Genomic DNA, 27,227 nt, shown 5'->3' on the forward strand with positions numbered 1-27,227 from the left:
TATTCACGCGGCACGAATCGCTTTTAACTGCAGACAGACTTGCTTGCAAAAACCACAAGCGTGGTTTTGTAAATAAAAGAAAAAGACTGCGCCATACGATCGCATCGTTTTTGTATTCCCCTGATTTATCATGTCGCACGAGACGTCTCTCAAGGTGTTCAAGTGCGATTCAGATCGCGAAGCAGTAAACGGTCTCCAAGCACGTTCTTGTGGTACATTTGGTGATAGTGAAAAATGAACATTTGCCCTTCCGATAAGTTAAAAATGGAAGCTTAAATTACAACTATCTTCTAGTGCAACGTGCCATTGAGCGCGCTTTTAGAAAACGTCGGCCAGTACATTATTGTTTATGGGATGTTGTAGCTCATAGTGATTGCCATGGAAATCGATCTTGCTAACTGTACACAGCGTACAATCTATTCAATTTCTCTCTCATTTTATCCTCTTTTTGTGCGATTCTATTCTTTTCCAAGCATAAAACCTACGGCGATTGGTTTGAATGTACATTTCTGCTTTCAATTGGTGCAGCTTTTTTTTTTTTATCTTCGCTCGTTAAAAAAATTCAAAGGGTACCATTTGCTTATAGCCAGGTTGCTCCCATAGGAAACGTTTGAGGCCATTGCACAAAATATTCTTTTGTTTACCAATGTCGGCTTGGCTTGCCTTTGTCAGAAAGGAAATCCTTCCGATTAGTTTGTGAGTTTGATCATTATGTGTTCTCTCAACAACAAACAGAAGAGCCATGGATATGAGTTGACATTACTAATGCATTTCGCAGACAGTGAATCAACGATATTGTATGCCTGCCAACCTGCGCTTTCAGGACAGTTTATTTGTTAAGATTTTACCATTGGCTAAAACACCTCCAATATTACCCTCTATTCAGTGAAATATTTTGTTTAACAGATATAAACTAAAGCACCTTCTTCCAGCTATTTGTGGAAACGTTTATCGTCGTGTTCCGAATTTAAAGATGAAATTTTTTTTCTTAGATAGTGTAGTGATATTGGTTCAACAAGTAAAAATAGAAATTCTGGGAAACTCCTCTGTGTCTTTGTTTCCCTTGCTAATGGCAACCATAACCATTGTGCTCACTCCGATTGTCAATGGCCTAAAAAAGAAATTATTGCAGGAAATTACGGTAAAGTAATTTATGATATTATTCTTCTGGATTAAAGAGCTTACCGGCGACAAGAAAATTGTATTACACTGTAATTTGCCATTACTTTCGAACTCGGAAAATGTTGACCAATTTTTTATCAGTATCCGGTTAAAGCTGTAAGGTTCATTAAAACCTGTCAGAGCTTTCAAATAAGTTTCAAGCGGACGAAATTAAATTTTAAAAGACTGAAGCGCTTTTCTTTGAAGAAAATCGACCATTTCAGTTCAAAGATACCGAACCCGGAAAGCATGAGTCTCTTCGAGTTTCATGTTGCATCTGACACGCGTGTTTCGAAGAGTTAGTTTGATAATTTGGCCATTAGTTTACTTTTCGCTTTTGTGCTCAGGGATGATCAAAAGATAGTTAATGAATCTAACACTCCCCAAAAACAAATCTAGGTTTCGTAGACGCTTACAACCTAAAATAAAGTTCTTTTGTGTATGCCACGCGTTGAAAACGTGCGACGAGTGTAAGGAAAGAACACAAGGTTTTTGCATAGAATGACCAAGTTTTTATCCTCCAACGGACGGAACATTTTTATCACTTTGTCTAAGTCGCTAATGGATTTACATTATATTTCGCCACCCTTCAAATAGGCGATAACTATCTGCTTGGCTTAAAAGTCCTCTTGAATTTTGTTTAGATATACAAGTCTTTGACTTCTCAAGACAGTATTTATGTGTATTTAAGAATCAAATCGTCCACGGTCTTCGGTAGAGTAGTCAAGGAAAATGCCATCATTTCAAGGCTGCTAATTTTGAGTTTTAAAGGAACGAAATTTAACAATAAAGAAAGAAGTTTCTTTTGTTTAAATCTTTGCTCTAAAAGCTTTAAGCGGATTTCACTGATTATCTGTTAGAGAGAATGTTTTAATACTTCTTTAACGTTCTTATCTTGTTGAAAAAACATTGACTGATATAGGCGGGTTTACCCTATTCGAACGTCGCAAAACACTCTTTGTTCTACGTAATATGTTTTGGTTTCGAATAAAATATTCTTCTTTACAAACCGTCGACTTTGAAAGAGCCATATCAAGTTTATCGCAAACAATATTGTTGGTTTAGTCTTTGGCGAGTAACCTTGTGTGACGTGCTCAGTTTCCGCGTGTAAATTGCTTCGTGATTATTGGCGAACGGCATTGAACAATACGAATCTAATTACCCAAGGTCTTTAGTATTGTAGCGAGGGTTGTACCAGTTCTATTCATATCTGTTCGACCGTTTAACTATGCACTTGCCGAGTCGCTAAAATTTTAAACGTTCGCGGACGATAGCTAGCATGGAAAATTGGCCTTATTACGGAGGCAGCTTGGACAGGTTTGACAAAAATAACTGGCGCAGACGCGGGCTATACGAAGATTTATCTAGCGCCGGAAAGTGCGGGATATCACAGGTCTGTGAAATTTGCGTTTTGGTTCCTAATGTGTGTGCCTCGTTTAAAACATAGATATATATTTGAAATCGCCATGAGATAATTCTTGGCCTATTTTTGATCTCTTGCAAGTTTTAATCGCAAAACTCATTGCTTGGAGACCAAAAACTGGAGATGTAAGGATTTCAAACAAATGACAGAATCCAATGTATTGACTGGTACATTACTATCACTTAACCCAAAACAAACAAACTTGCCTGTTCTGTATCATAGAGAAGTGGAAGATTATTTGACGCTTTAAAACTCAAATATATTTCGAATCTAACACCAAAAATTGTTAAATAAGTTTCAGATTGTAACCAAGTTAAATATATATTTACAAAATTAAGATGAATCAATCCAGAGGATTTCTAGCTTTCGTGTATGCTGACGTTGGTCCTGAGAAAGCTCCTGCTACTTGGTCAAAATTGAGAGCAGAAGCTGATTCAATGATATAAAAATCTGTTTCGATGAAAGCCGAATATTAAAATTCACGAAGTCTACGTGTGCATTCTGGCCTGTGCTATCAATGACTCGGCCAACAAAATCTAACTTTGAGACAGCTAAACACTTCTTTTGTGGCTCGGAAAAGTTGGCTTGGATTCTTAGTTTTATGCTTTGCGGGAAGTCGATATTTACTGCGAACATTGTAGCCGCGCTTTGTACACCGAATAAAGCTTTGTAAGATGTTCTCCGTTTAAGTTTTCGCCGGATCAAGGTTTTGTTTCAGTTCCTTTTATCCTTGGTCACATTCGCAGGGAATGATTCTTTGTTTCGACCAGTGTACAATGGCAAAACTTTCGAGAATTTGAATTTTTTTTTTTCGTGCAGAGAGCAAATTTGCACTGCCAACAATTTATTCTGTTTTAAAACTTTCCAGTTATTGTTTAGCGTGTAGAAATGCTCTGATCACTGATACGCAGTGGGATATTTACAAATAAATGTCTCAAACCCACGGTTTGGAAACATACCTCACTTCTTAAAACGGAAAAAAAAGAGCTTTAAACGTCGTTAAATTTCTGAAACGCTCTCCAATACACTGCTTTGAACAAAATTACAACAAAACTTTGCGAAGCTAAGCACTTTCGAATGATATTACTCCGGAATGTTCGGAGCGCACACTTTTTAAGAGATTCGTGTAGATATTTTTTGTACCTCGCCACATGTACGAAGCGGTCATGGTAAATTATCATATTTTAGACAAACGCGTTGCTGGATACTGGCGCCGACCGTCTAGTACAGTAGTATAATAACGCATTTTTGAGCCTATCTGGTCGAACATCACATATTGGCAGTACTTAAGGCCTTTTGTAAAAGGCTGCCAGCTCATCGTGTTTCTGTTTTCTCTAGACAATGACGGCGTCACGAATCCTGGGTCGGGAATGACTTCGTAGACCTCCTATCGTTTGAGATAAAGTATCGAGCTAAATTGAGAAGAGTGCTATCATCTCAAACACAAAGTCACCGATAAAACTTAATTTGCGGTTAATATTTCAATTCCAAGCGGATGCGCAACTGTTTAGCTGCAATGTTTCTCAAGCGGGGATCATGATCTCTCTATATTTCTACAGCACTTTTCGAGAATTGTAAGCTAGCAAATACTACGAAGATTTACAAAGAAATGTGCACTTTTTGAATTTTCATCAAACAGACATTTGTTTGGAAATGGGTACTTTAGAGATCAGCCCATTAAAAGTTGATTTTATAAGACCCTTAAAAAAATATCTACTAACAGCATTTTCTTTGAAAAGCTAGAAATTCTGAAGTCGTTTGGTTTTTTCGTGTTTTTTTTTTTCTGTCAATGTTGCGTGTTTTACCTAAGATACAAAATTGATTTTCCCAAAATTAAAATAGTTTTGGCTGACCACAGATAATGCTCTGATCATCAAAACGACGTTGATATAATTATTAGGTCAAAAGCACTCCCTGGAATGGTATTACGATCTTTTCTTTTGCTGCAGCAAAACGTGAAAGCAGCTAATAGCTTCGGAGACTGTGTTCCTAATTGGTATTAATTACAAAACGGCCTTGACGTTTTAGCTTTCCTGTTCTTTGTGCTGTGGTTAAATGGTTTCTGTTGTTTCGTGAAAACAGCATTTGTTTTTCGATACGCTTTACAGCTTTAGAGCTCTTTCGAGTTTAAGTCCGTGACAAGAAAGCAGATCCGGGGTCACTCGAGTGATTTTCAGAAATCGGTAGCTAACCTCTTCATAACATAAAGTTGACGAAAGGCTTCTCCACTCTTCATGAAATATATATATAAATTAGCACCATTTTAATTTTTAAACAAACCTCGAAAGGGCTGAAAGCAAATCAGAGGCAAAAAGTTTTGGAGTCAGTCGTAACGGAGAGAGGTGCGAACAATGGATCGAGAAATTTTCGATCACGCTGAAAAAGGACGAAAGATGTTCACAACAATTTATAAAATTAAACAGTAGCTTGTGAAAAGGTAACACGCCCTATGTTTTCTGGTTTAGATATTCAGTCGATAAGCTAAGTCCACCTACTCACGTCACTTAAATTTATACCAAATTATCATCAACTGCTTTTGATTTGAAAACAATTTAGTCCTTTATCTGTAAAACGCTGCGGGTACCTTGCACTCATTTCACGGGTTCTAAATGTTTATTTCATTAATATCAAAAGGTGCGAAAACCATTTGGAAATTGCTTTTTCCACAAACAAAGAATTGTATATCTCTATGCAATGTTTACACCAGTTTTCCAAGAACTTAAGATCTGCGATTTCTGGAACAATTTTAAATTTCTCTGAAATAAAATGGCTTCGTTTTAATGTGGTATTCGTCAAATGGCCCAAATCTCCCTTCCTAACCCACTTAAAAAAGAATAAATGCGGAAAGATTTCATTTAAATATTTCGTCGCACAGCATATGTTTAAGGCAAAAATTTACAGAATGTGGTCTCAGTGATAATCGGTATTTACTAGTCACTCTTTGGGGGTCAATGTTTCCCATGACACTTTTTTATTTGAAACTAAGCCATAAATGTTTGCCAAGACCAACAAATTGTCTCAACTATGAAAAAAAGGAAGACATTACCACTTATTTTCAGAGAGTCATTAACACTCTGGAAATAATTTGATTAAATCGCTGTCTGTTGATAGCTGTTGAAAATGCTAATTCTGTAAACATTGAGCAAAGCCTATTGATATAATTTGTCAATACAACTTAAATACATCAGCTGTTGGCTAACAATACAATATTTTTCAACATGTTTTTAGCGGCATATCAGTTCAAAACTGAAATTTTCCTTCACGCAAATCTTCTGGCGAAAGTTGCAAATTCGTTGCCCCATAGAGAACAAGTTCTCTATTTGTTGAAATTCAATCGATCACTTTGTATAAATAAGATCCTTTTCACTTGATATTTCTTCTAAACTTGCCAATTATCACTTCCTTTAAATGATGAACTTTAACCAGATCGGCTCAAAGCGAGTTTTTACAAGCTCAAAAGGAAAATGAATGTAATTTCACACATTTCCTTCCAACTGTAGTTGAGTATTCGCTTCGAACAGGATTTGACCATCCACAACAACAGTCAAACTTCTAAAGGCTATAGCTGACTGGATGATTAAACGCCGTGGTATTTCAGAAAAGATATTCAAGCAACGTATTTGCTGCTCCAGTCTTTTTGTGCTTTTTTAATGTATAATTTGTATGAAAGAATCAAATTACATCAATAAGTGTTTCCGCCATTCCCAGTCTGTTCAAACAGGGCTTGAAAGATATTTGCTGCATGAATTCGAGTCACTCGAATTGATTCCCCTGGAAATATTAATCTACAATTTTTAAAGAGATAAAGCTCAGCTGCACATGTTAGATCGAAACGGCTGCAGATAGTTGTGTCACTCGCTTTGTTTGCCTTCACTGGAGAGTTATCTCTTCGAATTCCATGGTTTGAAAAGCGCATGCGTTGATTCTTGACGCGCCAACAAACATAAGCATCTCTACATTACTGGCGGGCACACAAACAAGCGTCAAATTGGCGGGAAAAGTATGTTAGCTTTTCGCCTTTCTTTCTATTTAAAATCTACTTGGCGACACAGACAAATAGACAATAGCTATTTTTTCTTTTTCCGAGAATGGCACATCTCAATTACCACGAGTAAAAACAACTATGCACAGTTCTTGCTCACGAAGAACAGAACAAAGCTTCCCACATCACCTACATTCTTATAGTTGTGCTAGTCTAAGAATCCGGTGATTCGAGGTCAAGGTCTCTATTCATTTTCGTCGCCAAAATAGCGTGTCCAAATGTAGTAAACAAAGTGGTCTTTCTAGGATTCAATATCGCGTTGAGTATTTTGGGAGGACTTGAATTTCACTTCCGGCACTTGCTCCTTCCGGACCCAAACCACAAACTCAGAGAAAAATATCTCGTGACAGCGTTTCAAACGCTCAAATTGTCTTTTCGAACATTTGTCTAGACACATTTTGTTTGGGTAATATCTTCGTCGATAAATTTTTAAATTGCTGTTGTAGATAACATCTCGGTTAAGAGAAACATTTGTGGTGTTAAAGCCATTGAAAATATCCGCATTATTTGAGAGTCAGCTTTTTTGCAAAATTTCTCGCGTGCAGACACATGTTACGAAGTTGAAATATGAGCAAATTTGCCCGAGGATAAGTCAGAGAGCTTTGGACTTTGTCGTTCTCTGCATGCACGCAAATATTTAAATGGTGGCTGAAACTTACTACTGCACACACTTCCAATCAAGAATTTTCTCGCGGGTCTAGTTTGCTTTTCGCTTTATTTAAACCTCAATGATGTAGTTAAAACAAAACGTTTGCTACTTAAATATATTATATATTTCAATATATTATATATTTGGAAGTAAAGAGGTATAATAGTATATATTTGGAAGTAAAGAGGTATAATATTATATATTTGGAAGTAAAGATGTATAATATTATATATTTTGGAAGTAAAGAGGTATATAAGTGCTTTGTGTTCGTTAAGTGTTCGAGAACCTCTTCATGTTTTATAGAGTTTCGCTGGAGCGTGAACTTCTTACGTAGATCGAAGTGCTAGAGTTAATAGTCTCTTAAGTTCCTCGTTTACATTCAAACTTTCGCTGCATCTGAGTTTGGTCAGAGCGTACAAGTTTAGGAGTGATAAAACTCAAACTCTTGGCAAGTTTCGAAAGTCATCTTGAAGTTCCGTGCATGCGCTTTGAACGGTACCGTTTGGACCGAAGAGTACGACTTCGAGACAATATGCAAAGTGGGAATTTTTTTTTAGTCATCTAGATTGGACAAGAAGTGACGCCTTCAACTCAGGTAACCTTTTATGTTTTTTAATTAAATTTAAGAGCAGCTCATAAAGGAAGCATCTCTCTCCGGTTTATGTGTAATATTTGTTTAGAGGTAGGTTAACGTAATGTTTAGAGCGTTTCATTTGAACGCGTGCTTGTTTATAGATATATAATATACGCTCGAGTAAGTTCCGCAACTTTTTGGTAGGCGGCCGCACTTTGACGAAATTTCTTTGTGTGTCTAAGCGAATAAAGGAACGGAAATATAGCCATAGTCGCATTTGGCTGCGGTTTTTTGACGTAAAATCTCGGAAGAGCGACTCCATGTTTACAAACAACGAAAGAAAATGCTGATTTGGTAAACATCCTAACTTGCATAATGCTCGGTTCGAGACGATTTCTGTCACTTAAAACACACAAAAACGCTACTTTACGAGAATTCTCCTGTCTCTCAAGCCGAGGAGATACTTATGCAAGAGTATGGCCATAAAATGGAGGAAAAGCTGAGACAGCAAACTATCATTTTTTGGACGCCGTTAATTGTTAAATCTGCACGTTTGATGCGCATCAAGGAATATTCTGGCACGAGGACCCTACGGGGAAATTGTTTTACTGTTCACATACAAAAGCAGTTTTTCGTATTTACGTCATCTAAAAATGTTTAGATCAATCAATGAAGTGGAGGAATGCATAGACACGCCTAGAATCAATACCCGAGCTTCTAAGACTGAACCCGGAAAGTTTTACAAAGCATAATGATGTTTTCTGCAGTTAAGATGGCGGAGTGCCGCGCGAGCGTTGACCAGGGCACGTAGAAGGATTGGACTCCGGTCGCCCTTAATTTAATAGACAAAGTAGTTCTTTGACACCTCGTTGATAAAGGGTGATTAATTTACTTTGTATGACAAGAGTACTTGAATAAAGTGATTCAGTGCTTTGCTGGTAAATAGAGCATGAAGATCACTGGATGTGTAAGCGCGCTTCGAGCCATATGAACTAAATCGAGGCTACGAAAACGTACGACGCATCAAAATTAACATCGTTATAACTTTTAAGGACACGAAGCGTATAGGAATTTCTCAGATAGGTAGAAGTCGAACAAGAAAAAAGGTATGTCAAAGAAAAACCTCCTTATATTGGGCCCTTTCATTTGGGTGCTATCGTAGCCTTAACTAGCTCTGGTATGTTGTGACTTAGGCGAAACAAAAGCATATTTTAAATGGAAGCAAAAATGTTCGTCGAAAAGGTGAAAAGTTCGTGTTTTATGTTAACTAACTGCGTGCTAGTTCGAATCTAAACATTTGAAATGTTGCAATGGATAGATATCAATTTATCTTCAGCTGTGCTCTCAGATCATAGTGGGTAAAAACTCAAGATCCAATCTGTTATCATATTTAAGTAAGGCTCATAATATATAATACTTTCTCATGCTGCACTGTTGGTGGTTCAAACTTCAAAATTTAAGAATGATACAATTGGTGTTGCGCAGTTTCTAATGAAAGTACTTCTTTCGTGCGCTGCTTTAAATTGAGCTGTAAATGGAAAATTCCTTCTTTTATGTCTTTGCATGAGATCCTGGAGTATTTCATTTGACATAAACTGAATTCTTGAAACGTGTGTATGTATATATGTGAGACTCGTATTTTTTTAATTTTTATTTTTTGTAAATTTAGTTTTGAGGTTTTTTGAATGTAGAAATGTTAAGGGCTGAAATATGCACTAAAACAGAAACTTTCTGAGCATTCTTTCCGGATTCAAAGCAGTTTAACTTTCACTAGCCCTAAATTTTTCTTTACAAGAGCAAAACAAAGTTGAAAAAATCTGTGATCGCCAAAGTGTATTTTCTGTCAAAGAATTCTTCAATCTCATGTTGAGTGTGGATAGCGCTGAAAGGCCGTGGATTTTTATCATAGGAATGTGCAAGTTTCGGTTTATAAAGCTCCTTACTATCAAAAGATTATATTGTCATCTATACGCACGATTGTTTTTTGCACACTACATTCGCTTGCATTTTCGTCTTGTTATTTCCGGTTTGGAGCGAATCCATAACAGTTGTTTCCATCCAAACCAATTATATTAGCCAACTTTCTTGTAATGTCACGCGATGTTGCTGACGAAAATAAAAGACTCTGTGCCCGAAATATATCACTTGATATTGCCTTTCAGTGCGTGCAATAAGGATTCCACGCCTCACGATATCACATTCCCATTCGATAAATTTCAGTTCGAGTTATAACATCACGATATAACCAATGTTTTGAATGGAAAGTTGACTCAAGGTCAAATAGTTTTGCCATTCATCTGAAACTTTGCCTCCCGCCTTAAGCAATTATCCACTTTTAAATTCTAAAGAAGTTTTTGTTTTGCAGTACAGATTTATTTGCATTTGTGTTGTTAAAGACGATAGTGCCAGGTTAAGTAATCAAAGGTATTTTGAGTCTGAACAAGTATTTCTCGTCTCCAGTGTTTGAGATTCTCTGAAATATGGAGGTTTAACGTGATCGGCCACCTCATAAAACAATTTCAACAGCATTTGAAATCAGTGAGGATGTATATGTTAAAGCAATTAATTTTATTTCGAAAATTTTCTCAGAATTCTGAAATGAAGACGAAATATTGATTGAAACGCTTCTCATTGGCAACACATTTGTTATAGATTCTGGATCTGTTGTTCGGCTCAATTTCAAATTACAAATTTGTTCAGTTACCAAATTGCTATTTACAGACACCATTTCCTGATATACTCTGGCATAAGAATTATGAATGAAATAAACACCATTCCATTAACTGATGTAATTGTAAAACATTACTTTTCAAAGCTAGCTTTTACAACTAATATTTTCTGTATCGGAATACTAATAAATGCAGTATGTCATGATTAAGCATTATGAAAAGATTGTAATGAGTAATTTCACAACCATTTCCGGAGTGAACTAACGCAACAATTTTGCGAGTATTATCGACGAATTGTTTTGATAGCACTGTAATTCTCGGAACGAAACCGGTGAAAGCAAACTGCATTCATGACCATTGTTATAGGCACAAAACTGATAATTTCACGAGCAATTCCAGAGAGAATAACATAGTAATTTCCACTTGCATCATATTGACGTAGTTCGATATTAATTGAACGCAATGACGGTGCAGGTTTCTAGCGAGAACTTAGCAAAAAATAGAAACCCTCGGCAAATTCTATTCAGGGAGCGGAAAAGGTTTGCTACCTGGGGTGCATGAATGTGATTATACTGCTAAAAGCTTTTGCGGAAGACTGCTTTTTAAGGAGGTTGTAATTAACGTTCCTTAGCAATCTGCTTAAATGCATGTCACGATGCCAAAACAGGAAAAACTATAGAGTACCGAGTTTTTTAACAAGGCACTCGGTAAATTTGCCATCCATTTAATTCCCCAGGAGAGAACATTTTGTAAGCTTTCCTTACGATCTCAATGCAGTGTCGGGCAGAGAGGCGCAGAGAATAGTGGTATAACATGATGTAAGACCAACTTCTTATGAGTCGTCTACGATGATATATTTCGTCATCACACGAGAGAGCTTCTCGATAGACCCTGGTACAGAAAGGCAAGGAGTGAAATTGCCAACCTGGTAGATAGTCTCACTCGCATGGAGTCTCCGCTTAGCTCAGTGAAAGGGCAACCCAATGGATGCGACCTGCAAAGACAAGGACAGCAGTTTCTTAGGGGCGTGGGTGGGGTGGGTGGGGGAGTGTCGCATGGCTCATAGGAAATCCGGAGAATGAAGCGTAGCCGAGACGGGCCTGGGAACTAGGGGAATCGAGCATGGCCTAAACTGGGAGTTTAAGATATATATGTTAACCGAGACAGGGAATTTGGGAGATGTACCATGGCATGAACGGGGAATCTTGGTAATGTAAATTAGCCGATATGGGAAACTCGAAAGATATAACATGATTCGAACGGTGAGTCAAACGAATGTTGCATAGCCGGGCGGGGAACTCGGGGGGAAAGCATAGGAAGGTAAGCTATAAAGTCTGACGGGAACGAGGAACTCGTGTTTCCTCTCCAGCCCGTGGAAATTATTTGCCACTGGCTACGGTTTTTTTAAGTGGGGAGTAGGAAGTCATTGAAGTGTCACTAACGCAACGGTTATAACATGTGATTCGAATGGCTATGGTTGGTCTTCTTGTAAACTCACTCATAAACCTCATCTTGTTTACATTACAGGGCTCCTTTTCCGCGAGAATCTTCGACCAGATCCGAATTCCGGAGACTCAGATGAAATCATGGAAAAACGACCAGTGTGAAGTTTGCGCCACAGGCTTGAACCAACTGAAACGAGAAGCAATCGCCATGGTAAACATTCTGGAGGAATCTCAGTTTCTCGCTTATTATAACATTCCCGGATACATGGTGGGACCGAACGCTGACCAGCTCATAAGGCGGGCGGACAAGCAGCGCCTTCAAGCTGGGGTCGCCATGGAAACAAACGATCGAGGTGGCGTAATGTACGTGAAGCCGGAAGAAGCAGCCATTAGTTCTTCGTTTTTGTCAAGGTGGGTTGTGACTTTTTTTATCATGCAGCACAGACCACGTGATGGGAATTTGTAATTAATTTAATTTCCGAAAGCATTCCGGAATTTCTTTAGTTTTACTTTAACAAGCTCTACCATTTGCTTAAAAGAAAAAAATCCGCGTCATCTTCTTAAACAATGAGACGAAAAGCTATAATGAGGAGTGATTTGGTCACTGGCGTCAATACAGCGGTCACACGTCGGGCATGTACAAGGGAATTTGGCCGGCCGCGCGCTGATTTCCCGCGCAAATTTTGTAAGGAAAACTAAAAGTTATTAACACTGTCACGCAAAATGTGTGAAGTAAAGTTGAAACGTTTATAAATTTGAGCAGAGGGAAAAAATTAAGGGAAAAAGAAAAATCGAGACTCTTCGAGCACAAAGCTTATTAAATTACGGGTATCCTGTGAATTTACCATCCATAACTCTTATACAACAACTTGGTTCTGAAAGAAAATACTCCACCTCGCCATAACGACATTTGTACATGCGCAGACGTATGACCGCTGTGTTACATGCGTCTTCCCGCGCCTGTTACGTCGAGTTATGTACGTTCCCATTGGCTCATTCAAATTTTTCTCTGCTCTGATTGGCCTTACCTATTACTTTGATTTTAATTTGATGAAATCCAACTCAAATCACCTGGAATGGCAATTTTGAATAACACACATATTAACCTGAAACGTTAAAGTTCAGAAATATCCCATAATATTCCAAAGTGCCATTTTCTTTCAACCACAGAAAGAAACCAGTGAACTTTAGTTATTTATGATAATCGAAATTAATCCTATGAAACTGCTATGCAGGTCCCTCAGCCTTTGAAAGAGACTTTCTCATATGTTGTTCAAATTCAAACTTTTTAAAACCAAGTGCTTAAGTCCATCAATCAGATATTGTCTCTTGTTCAAATAAATTAGACACTACCTTTTGTCAATCTGTAATCTCACTCGTAAAGATTTTAAAAGCTCTTTGTTGATGAAGGACCTGTCAAAATTTTGATCTGTTTAAGCGGAAATGAATTGTCGTAAAGCATTTCAAAGAATTTTTCTGGTTAAGTTTGTAAATAGTTTTATCAACCACACTTATCCTTTGAGTAACGATAATTATAAAATCACGCGATTTAGCTCGTATTAACAAACTTGATAAAGGAAAACTGTCTGTGATAGTTAAGTGTAGCATTTTTAATACTGTGGCTCAAAGAGTTTTTTAACAAAGCCATGTTATTGTACTGCTGCGTTTTCTTGAAAGTGCCTTCGTCAAAGTGTCTTATTCAAGATTCCAGATTCTAGAAAAGGTTATCTGGCTAAATTTATGTTTACAGAGGAAGTAGGAAACTCTAATTAAATCAGAACTAAACAAAAGAGACTATTTAACAGAAATAATGGTTTGCACACATCATGTGTATAGTTAAAAGAATTTATTTTGATAAACATGCTTCCGGAAAAACACCAAACGCTTTTCACACTTTAGCGACTCTTTCATCGAGTGCGGTAGGAGAGAAGTCAATGTACTTATCGCGTCTCGCCTAAAGGAATCTGAAACGTTTTGACACGAAAATCTTAAGCTCGCCAATTTTTTTTTTGGCGATACGGTTGCACTTCCCCGGGCTGGAAAATACTAAGCTAAACAAGTTTGTCTGAAAGCCATTCACTTCAAAAATTGAAGGAATGCACTCTACCTAAAGTGTCCTCTGTTGTATATAAACTGTCAGTTGACATTCCTCTCAAAGTCAACGAGGATCGGCATGTCCCGCCTCCAAAACCCGCCTGTGTTGTGTTTTGGTCATAGCTTCTTTACATTGTTAAGTAAACAAATTGTCAGTGAATTTTATTGCATCCGTCCTCTGGCAGCCTCACAGGAAGCAGAATACCAAATCCTCACTGCACTCCAAATTCTTTAGCCAGCGTTCTTTCGCTTCGACGTTGCCGAAATGAACGTAGTACGAAGTAAGCAAGGGCACAACTTGGCAGAAATATTTCCTTTGAGTTTAACCTGTTTATCTACCTCTAAGGCATTAACGTCGAAACAAGAATTGGTCCTAGGAAGACTCAGGTAGCTTACTTTGTATATTTTATGAGAGGGTTTGATAAGTTTCGGTATTGCATGCCCGGTCATCACGTGCTTGCACGCGAGTGGCGTCTATTTTTTAAAAGTAGGTCGTATCAATATGTTGATTTCAGTGTTATTTCGTATGTTTTATTTACTCCATGTTACATGCGTCGTTTGACAGGCATCTTCAGAGTTTCTATCCAACCTTGAACTAGTTTGATTTATTCAAAACTTCGACTCTTGCCTTTTGCGGCACATCTGTTGGTGCATGGTGTTAAGAAACTTGTCTAAAGTTTTTGAAGAAAATATCTGACTAACCTGTCCCATTCAAACCATGTTTCTCGTCAAGAATTAAAAAAAGTGTCCCTTTGAAAAACATCGCCGTGTACCTTTAGGGCTATAGCGTGTGAAGAAAAACAAAACTGTTTTACAAAATTTACTATATTTAGGAACACTGGACTTTATTTTTGCCAACCTATCAGTCATTAAATGTACAGCTTTTCCACATTGTTACTGAGACACAACGTAAGTTTTACTTTTTTCTCTAAACACGGAACTGAGACACATCAATCTACCAAATTCACTGTGTTGATTACATTCAAGTAATTCTGACGCGCGAAATCGAAACCTTTGTTCATATTTCTTAAGGATATCACAGTTTTTAATCTTGCTTAATCGTTTCTAAATATTTACATTCTCTATGTCAAAACTCTTTTCAACTCTTATGCCATTCCTTTATGGTGTAGTGAAGGGTTTCCCTCAGCTAATCATTGCGTTTTCCTGTTTAACTAAGTCTTCAATCTCTCCAGTGTTGCATTGATTGACGTTGAAATGCGTGCATTATAATGCATATTTGATAGCCCTTTACACCCTAACAACAACAACATGCATATTCTTCATACTTGACTATATGCATGTCCTAAGGTGCTGATTTGGAAAATTTCTTGAACAATCAAGAGCCTCTTCTGTTGATGATCATTGCCTTTATTCTCATGACAATGTGTGACTCAAGAGTGATATTGTAAGGAGAAATAAGATGCTTGTCACTCTTAAGGATCAAATGTTTGATAGTAGTTTTTTGGCTGTATTGAAGGTGTTTCGTTCTTTAATAACTTTAAAAGAGAGATAAATGACTTTCATCATGAATCATGACTTTCCATTGTTTCCTAAATGGATTCCCATAGAGATTTAGGGTTCTAGAGATAACGTGACTTACTTCTTGATCTACTGGTGCATTCTACAATTTACAAAACAGCAAATTAAGAAGTTACAGAAAAAGACGCCTGAGAAACCCCAGACTTCGACAAGCCTCGACCCCGTGCCTCTTAATGACTACCAACTAAGCTTCGAAACCTCGTGAATAATTTTCTTGCAAGGAAAATTTTGAGAACTTAACTTTTTCAACTCGAAAAATTTCATTTGCCGTAACTGTAAATTTGTAATCCGCGCTAATCTACTACATCTTAAATCTACTATGCTTTTGGTTTGTCTGCTTCTTTCATGTCAAGAAGTTCTAACCTTTTCCTTTTCTAGCATCTTAAGATTGTCAAAAGTCAAGCCTGCACGAGGGATCAATCAAGCTGAAATAGATAATGGCCAATGAATTGGAAACGATCAGATCCCTTTATACGCGTTGCGGCTTTTTCCACAGTCATCTATTAACAGAACAAATCCAATTATTATGATTTTTCTCGCACCCACAGTATATGTGGTCATCGGCACTTTATTCCAAATGGCATTCCGAATTAATCTCATTCAATCGACGCCTCTTGATACCTACGTCTCTCAAGAAAAAAAAAACTGAATGATAAATGACAGTCAAGATTCTCTGATGACATGCACGTTCAATAAAGCCATTTAAGTTTTGTATGGTTTTGGCCGAGAGGGGAAAATGTAGCGTGATAATGTAAGTGTCCGCCGATAAAAAATGTCTGTAAGCGCAGGCTTGGCTGCTCAATATTTTGTACTTTAGAGCTTTAGCCTTTAACTCTCGCCAACTATACTTTGTATCTCCTCCTCCCAGCCTTTCTGCAAGTTAGTTTAAATGAATGCGGTGCTACTCAACGATAGATTCCATGTTGCTGCGCGTCATGTTGCTGTTCTGCTATAAATCACAGATGATGTCAAAATGTGGTCAGGACGAAAAAGTGGCACTCGCGGCGCAGCTGAGTGTGTCATTTACTTACTTGCCATATTTTGACATCTTCTGTGATCTATCACTGTACAAACACACATGAAATTAATTTGTTTTTTATAAGAAAGAAGCAAACTTATCTTAGAAGTGACGTCATCTAACGTCTATCTTCCAATCGATCATAAATAACAACCAATCAAATTGCGTGTATAATTCAGCTCATAATATCTATCACGAAAAAATCGTCTAATTAATAAATTTCTTCATTCTTATCGACCCTATATTTGATAAAGTATTGAAATTGTAAGGAGTTGCTTATCAATTATTTCTGACATAGCTGAACATTTTATAATCAATTCAGAGCCGCTCAAAAGTTACTGTCCTCTAAAAAGAAGCACAAAAAGGGACACAGCCACAAACAAGAAGCGCTACCATACCACCCCACCCCAATGATCGAACTGACACCATCAAGGCATGCGCACAAGGAGGTTCAACCGTACCCTTTTCCTTCAAACTACAAGGAAGTGCTTCGAATATCGAGTCCGGCTGTGCCACCTGGCCTGCTTAAAATGCATACAAAGAGGACGGATGGAAAGGTAGATGTATTAGTTTCACTAATAAGAGAGAACTAAAAAAGAGGTCTGGGTCGAGCTTTTGCCGAGTCATTTGCATTATGTTGTTGGGAAAGTCTCATTATTCTCGCCGTGCCCCACTCTACTCAAGAATGTGGACGTGTACTGGTAGCAGTTAGATAACTTTGCGGATTTCTGGGGTTACCTGGGATGGATCGACAAGTATCCAGCCCAGGAAGTTGGGGTACATTCCCTATTCGCTTCATACTGAGGAAAGCAAGATAAGCTACGCTACGTAAGTGATTTTTACTAATTTTAAGTAAGATCTCACACCAAGTCTCACTACCTGTGTTTGTTTGGTCAACTTTCTCACAAACTCCAATTCTCCTCTGAAGGTCAAAGTGATGCTAAGAATCTGCCCGTCATTTCCCGGAGAGACTGGGTCCTTTATGAAGGTGGATCAGAAACGGAAACAAGTCACACTGTATGATCCGAGCACAGTAGGTCACGTGTCACAAACACATAGGAAGATGGGTGTGGCTGCGCCAAAGATGTTTGCATTCGATTCGATATTTGAGTCGGATTGCACTCAGGTGAGAGGGGCATTCTTGATTGTTACACAATACACTCGACTCATTCGTCAACATGGAAGTTAGACCGAACTTGGACAGCATGATGAAGTTAACCACGCAAGATTTGTTCCGTAATTTTCATTTGAATCGACACGCTGGAGTTTCATCTACAGACTTAAAAGCTAGAACCACCTCGTGCATCATCATAAACAGTGCCACTGCTCAATAGCTTCCAACTGAATAGCACTGGCCTCCCGTGCACAGACTGAAATTTAGAACGCACAACATGATGAAAAGTACCATATAAAGGAACTGCTCAGTAGCATTCAATGGAATCGTTATCCGCTAAGATTTCAACCACGGACTTAAAATTACATCCCCTCGTACAGCATAGCAAAAAAAAAAAAAACCATAGTGTGGAAAGGCTCAGGATCTCTCACTAAAATAGTCACTTAGAAGGGTTTAATCACAAAGTTAAAGTAGTAACAAGCAATCCTCTTTGAATGACTCAAAATCGTGCATTGTTTTGTTTCCAGGTTGAAGTGTGCTCAGGTTCTTTGGTTGACGTTCTTCAAGCAGTCGTTGGTGGCTCTGAGGGCTGTTTGTTTTCGTACGGCCATGCTGGATTAGGTTGGTAAACTTTTACGGTAATCAGCAAAACGAAATTAAAGCCACTTTTGTCAGGGCTAATTGTGTCGTTTTCTGGCTCTCTCTTGCAGGTAAAACTAACACCATGGTTGGTAGAGACGAAAAAGAACAAACTTTGGGGCTGATCCCTTGTGCTCTGTCGTGGTTATTTAGACTGATTAGCGAACAGAAACAAAAGTAAGACACTGTTGCGGTTTTTCTAGAAAGTATAACTAAATCAGAAAAGTTTGGATCAACGGCGTTTGACCCCTTTGCTACTATTAGCGATTCATTCACAATCTCCCCTTGTAATATTACTTCATCATCCTGCAGCCTCGCTATGAGAGCATCAAATGCTTCAACTAGAGCGTGTTATGTTTACAGAACACTAAATTCGCCTAAGCATATTCACGAGGAAATGCAAAGCAAGTGCATGGAAAGGAGGATTATCAATGAAAACATGTGAGTTTTGTTGTCTTCCTTTGTTTTGTAGAACTGGGACGAGATTTTCTGTTCGTGTCTCAGCAGTGGAGATCGTCGGTCGCTCGGAAACCGTTCGGGATTTGCTCACTGAACAAGCATCAGGTAATGTAAGCTTAATCTTTACAGCAATGAGAGATTGACTTTATTCGGGGCTGATTGTAATACCGACGGCGTGGACGTCAATTAAAGTGACGATGATAATGATAATGATGATGGTGATGATGATGATGACAACGATGACGATGACCCTCACGTCCTCCTTATTCTCTTATCACGTAGGACCAGAAAATGGCTCCGTAGACCCAAGTCCCAGCGTGTTCCTTCGTGAAGATCGCAATGGTGGAGATCAGGTAATAATTACAAATTATCCTAAACACAGTCCTTCAAATGATGCTGAGAAATGCTAGCGTTTAAGCGAACGAGAAAGGAAAGCCTTTGAATAGAATTCACGTCAAAATCATCTCAGTAACCGAAGAAAAAAAAACATTTTCAATTAGTTAAAGGTCACCCGCCTAAGAAATTTATTTTGTATTTCCTTTGAGTTTGTGAGGGAATGCAATGTTGTGCACCATTGACAGAAGTCTTGCTTTTCTCATCCTTACAGGAAATTAATCCTACCGAGCTTCGAGTAGCTTCTGCTGAAAAAGCAGCCTATTATCTGGATGCGGCTCTGGCCGCGAGAACCAGACCAGTAAATAACAAAGCTGAAGGTAGGAAATACTTGCCGCAGTTCTCTGGGAACTTTACGATAGACATATTATGAAGTCCAGAATTGTACTCCACGCCCACACCCGGGAACATCGTTTTTACATTTTTACCATTTTTGCTCACAACCTTCTGCTTTTTTCTCAGGCGAAAACACAGAGTGGGAAGAAAGCCTGAATTCTCACATGTTTTTCACTGTGCATATCTATCAGTACCGTGTCGAGAAAAATTCTAAGAATGCTGGGGGAGGTAAGTGCTCAATATGCGAGCTGGTCCTTCTTATGCGCATACATCACCATCGCAACTGATTAAAAATATTTTTATGGCGTATTGTGCTACCATTTTTAGTAATACAGTCAGTGGCAAAGACAGCTTGAGACTTGTCAGACCGTTCTTATGGTCAATACTGGACTATTAGACCATCTTGCTAAAATAAAACAGTTGTTTCTGCAAGCTTTGTTGTGGAGAGATTATCTCATTAATACTCACTCTGAAGTGCTCTTTTTAAAATTGAACACACGATACTTAAAAGTATCGTATGTTCAATTTTTTAGTTCTATTTTGTTGGCCCTCAATTTGTCTTCTCGGGCTTACTACTAATTGAAGATTCTTACTTACTAAGCTATTCATCAAGAAAGTTTTTCTTTTCTACATGCTACCTTTAAAAACTTTCGTTTCTTCTGTGAATGTTCCTTCGCCGGCAACTGTGTTCTATACTTCCTCTTCCCAGTTCACGGAGGGCGCTCCCGGCTACATTTGATCGATCTCGCCAGCTGTGAAGGGTACACTGGGTCCAAAAAAGATGGAGGTGCTAGCAGCATGTCGCTGTCGGGGCTGGGAAACGTCATCATTTCTCTCATAAATGGCGCCAAGCACGTGCCACACAGGTGCAGTGATCCTATTACTTTACATTGAGTAGGTCACTCGATTTTAGGCAATTTGATCCGGAGAATGTCGGGTATTCGCTGATAACTTTATCATGTTTGAGTTAACTGTATATAAAAAAGAAGCAATCGTTAAGCGTTTGAATTTTTTGACATATCTGTCCTGTCAATCATGTCTTACGTTCGTCTTTCCTTATAGGACAAGCAAAATAACACGCATGCTCCAAGAGTCTATCGGAAACACATCATGTCGAACGACAATGATTGCGCATGTGTCACCCTCGCTTCCATTTTACGCTGAAACCCTGGCCACTGTACAACTAGCCACCAGGCTTCACCGTCTGCGAAAGCGAAAGGGAAAGGTAACTATGGTTTCTCAAATTATCATTTCTGTTCAACTGATCGACGTAGCAAAATTGAAACAAACTTTCTGAGTGCTGCCCAAAGAAGAAACGAGAACGACCAAACATAGCGTTTCATAATATATCCTCAGCGATAGCGGCCAAACATCTAATTTCGTAGGAGGTAGAGTGTGTTAGCGAGTTATCACGGACCATTCAATTATTGACCGAAGTTTTAACGATCACTTCCAAACATCACTGGATTACGATCCTTCAATTAAAAACTGTCAACTTATGCTACGTTGCTAATGAAAAAGCACACAGGAGTGGTTTCAAATTTGTATCTATTTCATAGTTGTTTACATGTTTTAATCCCATTAAATTACGCTTGAGATTAGATAGAATCAACTGAGTTCTATCTAAAGGTCGTGTTTAATTGACAAAAATATTTGTCGTTTTTTTTCACATTTATTGGTTTTTGTGGTTTCTTAATCTCGCCTTTAATATGACGGAGACAAAAGACAGGTTATCTCTCTTTCTTACTTATGGGTCCTTTTCATTAATTCCTCCATGCTTCAAAAGTTCTTTTCAAGTGAAATACCTCCCTTCGGCTAAAGTGATTGGTTCAAAGAAATTTTGCTAACAAACGCTGTGATAAGCGAAGGGTATTGATACCCACCCGCGTTTTCAGTCGCTCGTGATTATCATACCGCGACTCTGGTGACACTCTTAGGGGCTTCTTTCAACTTTTGGTAAGTAAGAGAAATTTTTGGTGAGAATTGAATTACATGACAAAAAAATCAAGATTTTCTTCAGCACTATCAAGCTACTTAAAGTAACTATTCTAGCCACACTGAAGAGAGATTTTGCCGCCTTAATCCAAAATGTGCACGTTGCCTACTATATCAGGGAAACTGATAATAACAGCGGTCATTACTCGCCTTCCTTTGGTGAAATGAAATGAAATTTGTCCATTTTCTGCTCAGAAAAGTGTTAACATGACTGTAACATTATTGCATTACACGAAATGTGGTTTTGCGGCACAAACATAATTTGAAATCCCATAGATTTTCTATTTATGTTTTGTTCTCCCGTGGTGGATTGTTTTGGTACAATTTAGACCTACACTGAAGTCTGTGCATCAAGAGAGTTCGTTTTTACAACGTTGTTTGTGTATCACGACAAACCTACGATATCATATGTAAAGTACAATGTTTAAGTTCCTTAGGTAGGGAGTAACGTGGACAGCGACTGCAAAGCTGACTAAATCTTGTATTCATTTTTTATCAAACTGAAGTCTTCGAACCAGCGGGAGAAAGGGATACTTAAAACAACTTGTTCAAGGAATCTTGAAGATTTCAATCTGCAAAATCAAATGGGAGCGACTTTAAATTCAAATTGGTTGTAATTAGGCAACCTGTAGCAAATTCGTGGGACGTATTATGTCTTTGTTCCTAATGCGATAATCTTATCAAGTGTTTCTTCGTGAACAGAAGGAAACTTTGGTAAAGCTTTTGAATAAACGCAAAACGCATCTCTTGAAAACTAGCGATTTTGTTCTTCTTGAGTTGTCCGAAAATTCTCGTTCAAATTTTTCCAATTCCGAACAGAGGACAAATGACAGCAAATTACTTGATTTCTCTCGAAGGTTATTAACTCGCTGATAAGATATCAGATTAAAATCTCAGCGATTACGATGTAAATTAAACTGTTGCTAATCTTGACGAACGGGTACAGAGAAAAATGCCTTTTTCGCCCGTTGTCGCGAAATATTACAAAATTTGATAAAGAAATTCAAATGCCGATCCATTTTAAGAGTTTGAAATGAAATTCAGTGCCAACACATTCTTCAAAGATGCATTAAGTTTGCGTGCAAGACGTCCTGTGGAGAAAATTTAAAAACGTTTTGTGAAGCAAGTATTCAATACATCCATTAAGCAAAAAGTGGAAAAGAATTAAACTTGGTTGACACTGAGTTTCAAACGAAGCCGTTCAGCATTGTCAGCACACTTATGAAGTCTCAAGACCTTTTTAGTTTTTTCATGTAATCCTTCTTAAATATTAGATTTACATCAAAGTTGTTTTCTTTCTTAAGTTCACCCCCGGGGCGAGAAAACACTTAATTCTCGGCTTGAATTCTTATGCCCTGTGGTTTCTATAAACTGTCTCAATTTTGAAGAAATTCGTAGCCACGTCGAGAACCGCATGAGTTACACAATAATCTAACGCTGTCGTTTGTTGGAGAAAACATTTCTCGGCACACACAGTTTCTTCCCTCAAAACAATAACTGTTAGCTATACATTTAGGTCACATGTAAAAACACACTCAAGCTAATACCTGTTCCTATATGATAAGATCTACCGATTCTAATTTATAAAATTGCTTTGAGAAAAGCCGAAAGTTGCTTGCAATGCAGCAAATAACATTTTTGGACAAGGATAGCGAAATCTATCCCATTCTTTGACCATTCATGACTCATCAATAAGTAACTAAGTTATATCGTGTTGGAAAATACATAACAAATTTCATCACATGTGCAGCATACAGTAATAATAAAATTATACGATTATGTGAAACTTGATCTAAACTTAGTACAATAGAGAACATATCAAATAAAAGCTTTCTGTTCTTCTTCTTTTTTTTTTTTTCCGAACTCGAACTTTTGAACATTCTGGAAGCCGCACGCTGTCAACTGATTTCCATGTCAATAAAAGCAAAGTGTACATTTAATCAAAGCTGGTATACTCGAGGAACTTTAAATATTTTCCAATGAACTCCAATTTGTGTAATATTCTTTAAAGGAATGAACTAGATTGTTTTATAGACAATATTTTTTTGTTTCGTGTAACTCATTTCTAATTTTTAGGTATCGGGTAAAAGTTTTTAGTTATGAGAAACAATGTCACTCGAAAAACTATCTCAAAAATCTGAAAAGAAGATATCTGAATAGCTTTGTTTTTTTGTTTGTTTCTTTTATCTGCTCCGTTGTTTTGATTCTCCAAGTTTGATTTATTGTGCTCTTTTTTTCAGGGATCGAGTACAAGCTCATCCGGCGGAGAAAGTTCTTGCGACGAAGCCCGAATCCGTAAACCAAGACTTCGGACAGCCGAACCGAGGCTTCGGACCACAGCTTTAAACGAGAAACTCCGCGAAGATTGCCCGATCGGTGAGCCGGGTAGTTCCGACTACAATTCGAGCACAGGCGAAGAGTCGTGTGATACTGTAATTTACGTGGGTCCCGACGGAGCCATAAGTGACCGGGACCTCACAGACAACGAAGGCCCACCGACAAGGCTCCCAATTAGGAAATCAAGTGTGTCCAGCAGCACAAGGTCCCTAGTGCGGAAACTCGAAGCAATCGAGAACGGAGAAGCGGAGGATAACGACGAAGACGTCGGGTTGAAACGTGAGGTCGAAGGCAACGAGGATAGTAGTAGTCTTTACGAGGACAGAGGAAAGGAAGAAATCTTTTCTGAACGAGAAGAAGGAGAAGGAAGGGAATTTAGCGAGGAATACACCGAGGAATCGTGTTACGAAACAGAAATCGAGGTCATACCCGAAAGCCGGGCATCGAGCCGCAAGAGACTTTTAGAAAAAAAAGGAAGTTCTTCCAGTCTTTCGGATTCATCACACAAAGGCTCCGTGAAAAGGAGCAAGAGGCAAGAAAACGACACTTTTAAGAACCCTGTTGTCAAGGAAATATCTGCGATAACAGCCACAGCCGTCAACACACTGATCATTCCATCTGGATTGAGTCCCAACTTAGACATTGATGAAAGTATGAATTCTCGTAACAGCACTGTTGTCATTCCGGTGCAAAGCTTTCCAGGCGAGGATGCTAAGCTGAGAACGCGGGTTATGAGTCCGGAGACATCAAGTGAGTCTTCGGACGCGGAGAGTATCGTTATGGCCAAAGCGCCATCGTTCTCCTTCTTAACATGCGAAGCTGTGAACGAAATCCAATCGAAATCGATGGAGTCGCTCGATGCTGAGCAGGATTTGTATGACTACGAAATGTCCAGGCAAGATGGCATCACACACCATCATTTTAACACTGCAAACGTCTCCACGACTTCGCTCGATTTTGAACGAGATGTCTGTGATGACGAAGTTTTGCATCATTTCGAGGGTAAGGCTAATCAAGCAAGTGGCGACACAACTGCAGAACTTATTGAAAACTGTCAACCCCACTCACCGGTTTCGGACACGCCCGACCTGTGTTACGTCCTTGAGGAGACCCGAGAGGCGAGCTCCGACGATTTCTCCTACGACGACACCGAACTCAATTGGGGAAAACAACTCGCCGACGATGCGATCATAGCTGAGGCGTTTTGCGAAGAGGAAGAATATGATATCGACGTTGATTCACATTTAGAAAGAAACTTCACTGGAAGTGAAAATGATGTTCTTTTCCCAGAGCTCGAAGAAAGCTTGCAGAATATAGACGAAGGATGCACTGAGCCTGTGGTCGAGAAAGTCGTGCCGCAAAAACAGACCCATCGGCCGAGTTCGGACGAAAGTTCGGCGGAGTCCGATACAGATGCAACACGCAGTTACACGTTCGGAACACCGATGAAAATGTTCTACCGCCTCGTTCCTTCACCCCAGTCGTCCTCCACCGAGGATGAACTCGAGGATATTCAAGTGTCGAAGTCTTTTAAAAGTAAAACACTTTCTCCGATACCAGAATTTCCGTCGGTTGAGTCCAATCTGAATCAGGCTTCGGCGAATTTTGGGAAAAACCGAGCCAGTTGCAGTTACAGCATCGTCAGTGTTGAAATCGACGATGGGAACACAACTATTCGTGTGGAAGGAGACAAAGAGAACATTCCTATGAAAGACATCACGAATACAACTACCAAAGGGGACCTTCGCTCGCTTCTTCAAAAATTCGTCGCCGAACAACTAAGAGAATGCGAAGGGGAAAAATTCTCTTCGCGCTACGCTCGCCCAGCCCCTCAGCATCCTGAGTATCGCCGACCGCGCCCGAAGCCAAACCGACGTATCATTCCGCTGGCTTCGTGCGATACTTCGGGTAACGATATGCTTCTGCCTCCTCTTGTTCCGCAGAAACGCACGTGCACTGAAACTGCGAGACTTATTTCTAGTCCCAAGTTGCGGTATAAGGGCGAAAAAGATTATGACAGCGACTACGCACCTTATCGCTGCAGAGCGAAGGATGAGGACGAGTCGAGTGACAGTTCGATGACGGCTAAGACAGAGCCGTGGTGCACGCCGAGTCGGAGCGCCGCTAGATCACATTTTGATCCGGCAAACCCGAGGCTTTCATCATTCTCTGTTGGTAATGTGAAAACTAGCGTTACTTTTCTTGGAAGCGAGGACGAAAATAACAATTTCCACAAAACCAGCAACCTCGAACAGCCTTGCGTTATAGAGAATTGCGATATGGAGAACTCAGATATTTTTACTTCTTCCTTCTCAGAGAGAATCTCCTGGAAAGATAGCGACAGAGTTGAACACTTTGTCAGAGCAGGAAACAGTCCAACCAGAAGAAGCGACAGAACCTCTATCAGCTCTGTATCAAGTTTTGTAAAACTCACATATTGTGGCTCGGAGATGTCAGACGCAGAATTTGAGAAACCTGATGAGCCCTCTACCAAAGACAAACAGTCTTCTAATATTTTGGTTCCCAAGCCTAATAACACCATTTCAATAACTGTTGAACGACCGATCATACAGTGCATTCCACTTCAGCCCGAGACACCTTATGCGCCACAGGAACAATTCATCGCGCGTTTTCACGACCGCTGCGCACCACCGCGTATCGTTTACCGATTATCTGGTGAGTTCGTGGCGACAATACCTGGCTGCGATGCAACCGCGTCCCAACCGCGTCCTAGTGCAGACGGCACTCAGGTTGGAGCGAACCGTCAATACCGCTTATCTGGAGAATTTGTGGCCACGTTTACAACGAGTGCAGAAACACAAAACGCATCAACTCTGGCGCTGATGTCATCTAGCACGGAGGATGGTAATAACAGCATTAGAACAGAAAGCACAGACGTAGTTTGGGTAGCCAATGAGCCCGTGGTATCAACCGGAGATCTGACAGCAGACGAAATGCCAGCGCCCTCAACACCTGTTGCAGTAGGATCGAGGAACGAAAAGACAAGGAGGTTTAAATTTTTCGGGTGAGAACCAATAACTAGGAATTATATAGCGTGGCCTTTAGGCAAGGAACTAAGGAAAGGCATTAGGGCAAGCTTCAAAAACAAAAGGTGGAGGAAAAACGCGCAAAATCATGCTTGGCCAACTTGCGCCAAAGTTTGGTTTTGAGTCTGATTGGTTGAGAAATTGACGCAAGTTTTCCAAAAATAAAGAAAAACAAACGACCGAGACGGAAAATCACAAAGCGGAGTGAAACAATACGGTAGCATTGCCGTGCATTTTCATCAGTCATTAATTGTTTCATGGGGCCCTTGACGATAAGGTAACGGTCAATCGTT

At 39.2% G+C, this 27,227-nt stretch overlaps 1 protein-coding gene across 7 annotated transcripts in view; it reads left to right on the forward strand.

Annotated features, from left to right (window-relative positions):
* The window catches only part of LOC113679628 (uncharacterized), a 62,287-nt gene that overhangs the window by 31,342 nt on the left and 3,718 nt on the right, over nt 1-27,227 (forward strand). For 5 of the 7 annotated variants that reach the window (XM_027196593.2, XM_027196592.2, XM_027196594.2 and 2 more), the window contains 12 exons: nt 12,046-12,374; nt 16,937-17,171; nt 17,543-17,740; nt 18,256-18,349; nt 18,439-18,544; nt 18,840-18,931; nt 19,109-19,179; nt 19,434-19,539; nt 19,682-19,783; nt 20,265-20,421; nt 20,618-20,780; nt 23,791-26,912. In XM_027196593.2, coding sequence (XP_027052394.2) covers nt 12,046-12,374; nt 16,937-17,171; nt 17,543-17,740; nt 18,256-18,349; nt 18,439-18,544; nt 18,840-18,931; nt 19,109-19,179; nt 19,434-19,539; nt 19,682-19,783; nt 20,265-20,421; nt 20,618-20,780; nt 23,791-26,912 — 4,775 coding nt within the window. Of the gene's footprint in view, nt 1-2,340; nt 2,555-11,312; nt 11,337-12,045; nt 12,375-16,936; nt 17,172-17,542; nt 17,741-18,255; nt 18,350-18,438; nt 18,545-18,839; nt 18,932-19,108; nt 19,180-19,433; nt 19,540-19,681; nt 19,784-20,264; nt 20,422-20,617; nt 20,781-23,790; nt 26,913-27,227 lie in introns of those variants that run through there. The other 2 variants (XM_027196596.2, XM_089194615.1) reach the window with 2 other exon arrangements.

Source organism: Pocillopora damicornis, chromosome 14 (genome assembly GCF_964200805.1).
Source record: "Pocillopora damicornis chromosome 14, jaPocDami1.2, whole genome shotgun sequence".
Lineage (NCBI taxonomy): Eukaryota > Metazoa > Cnidaria > Anthozoa > Scleractinia > Pocilloporidae > Pocillopora > Pocillopora damicornis.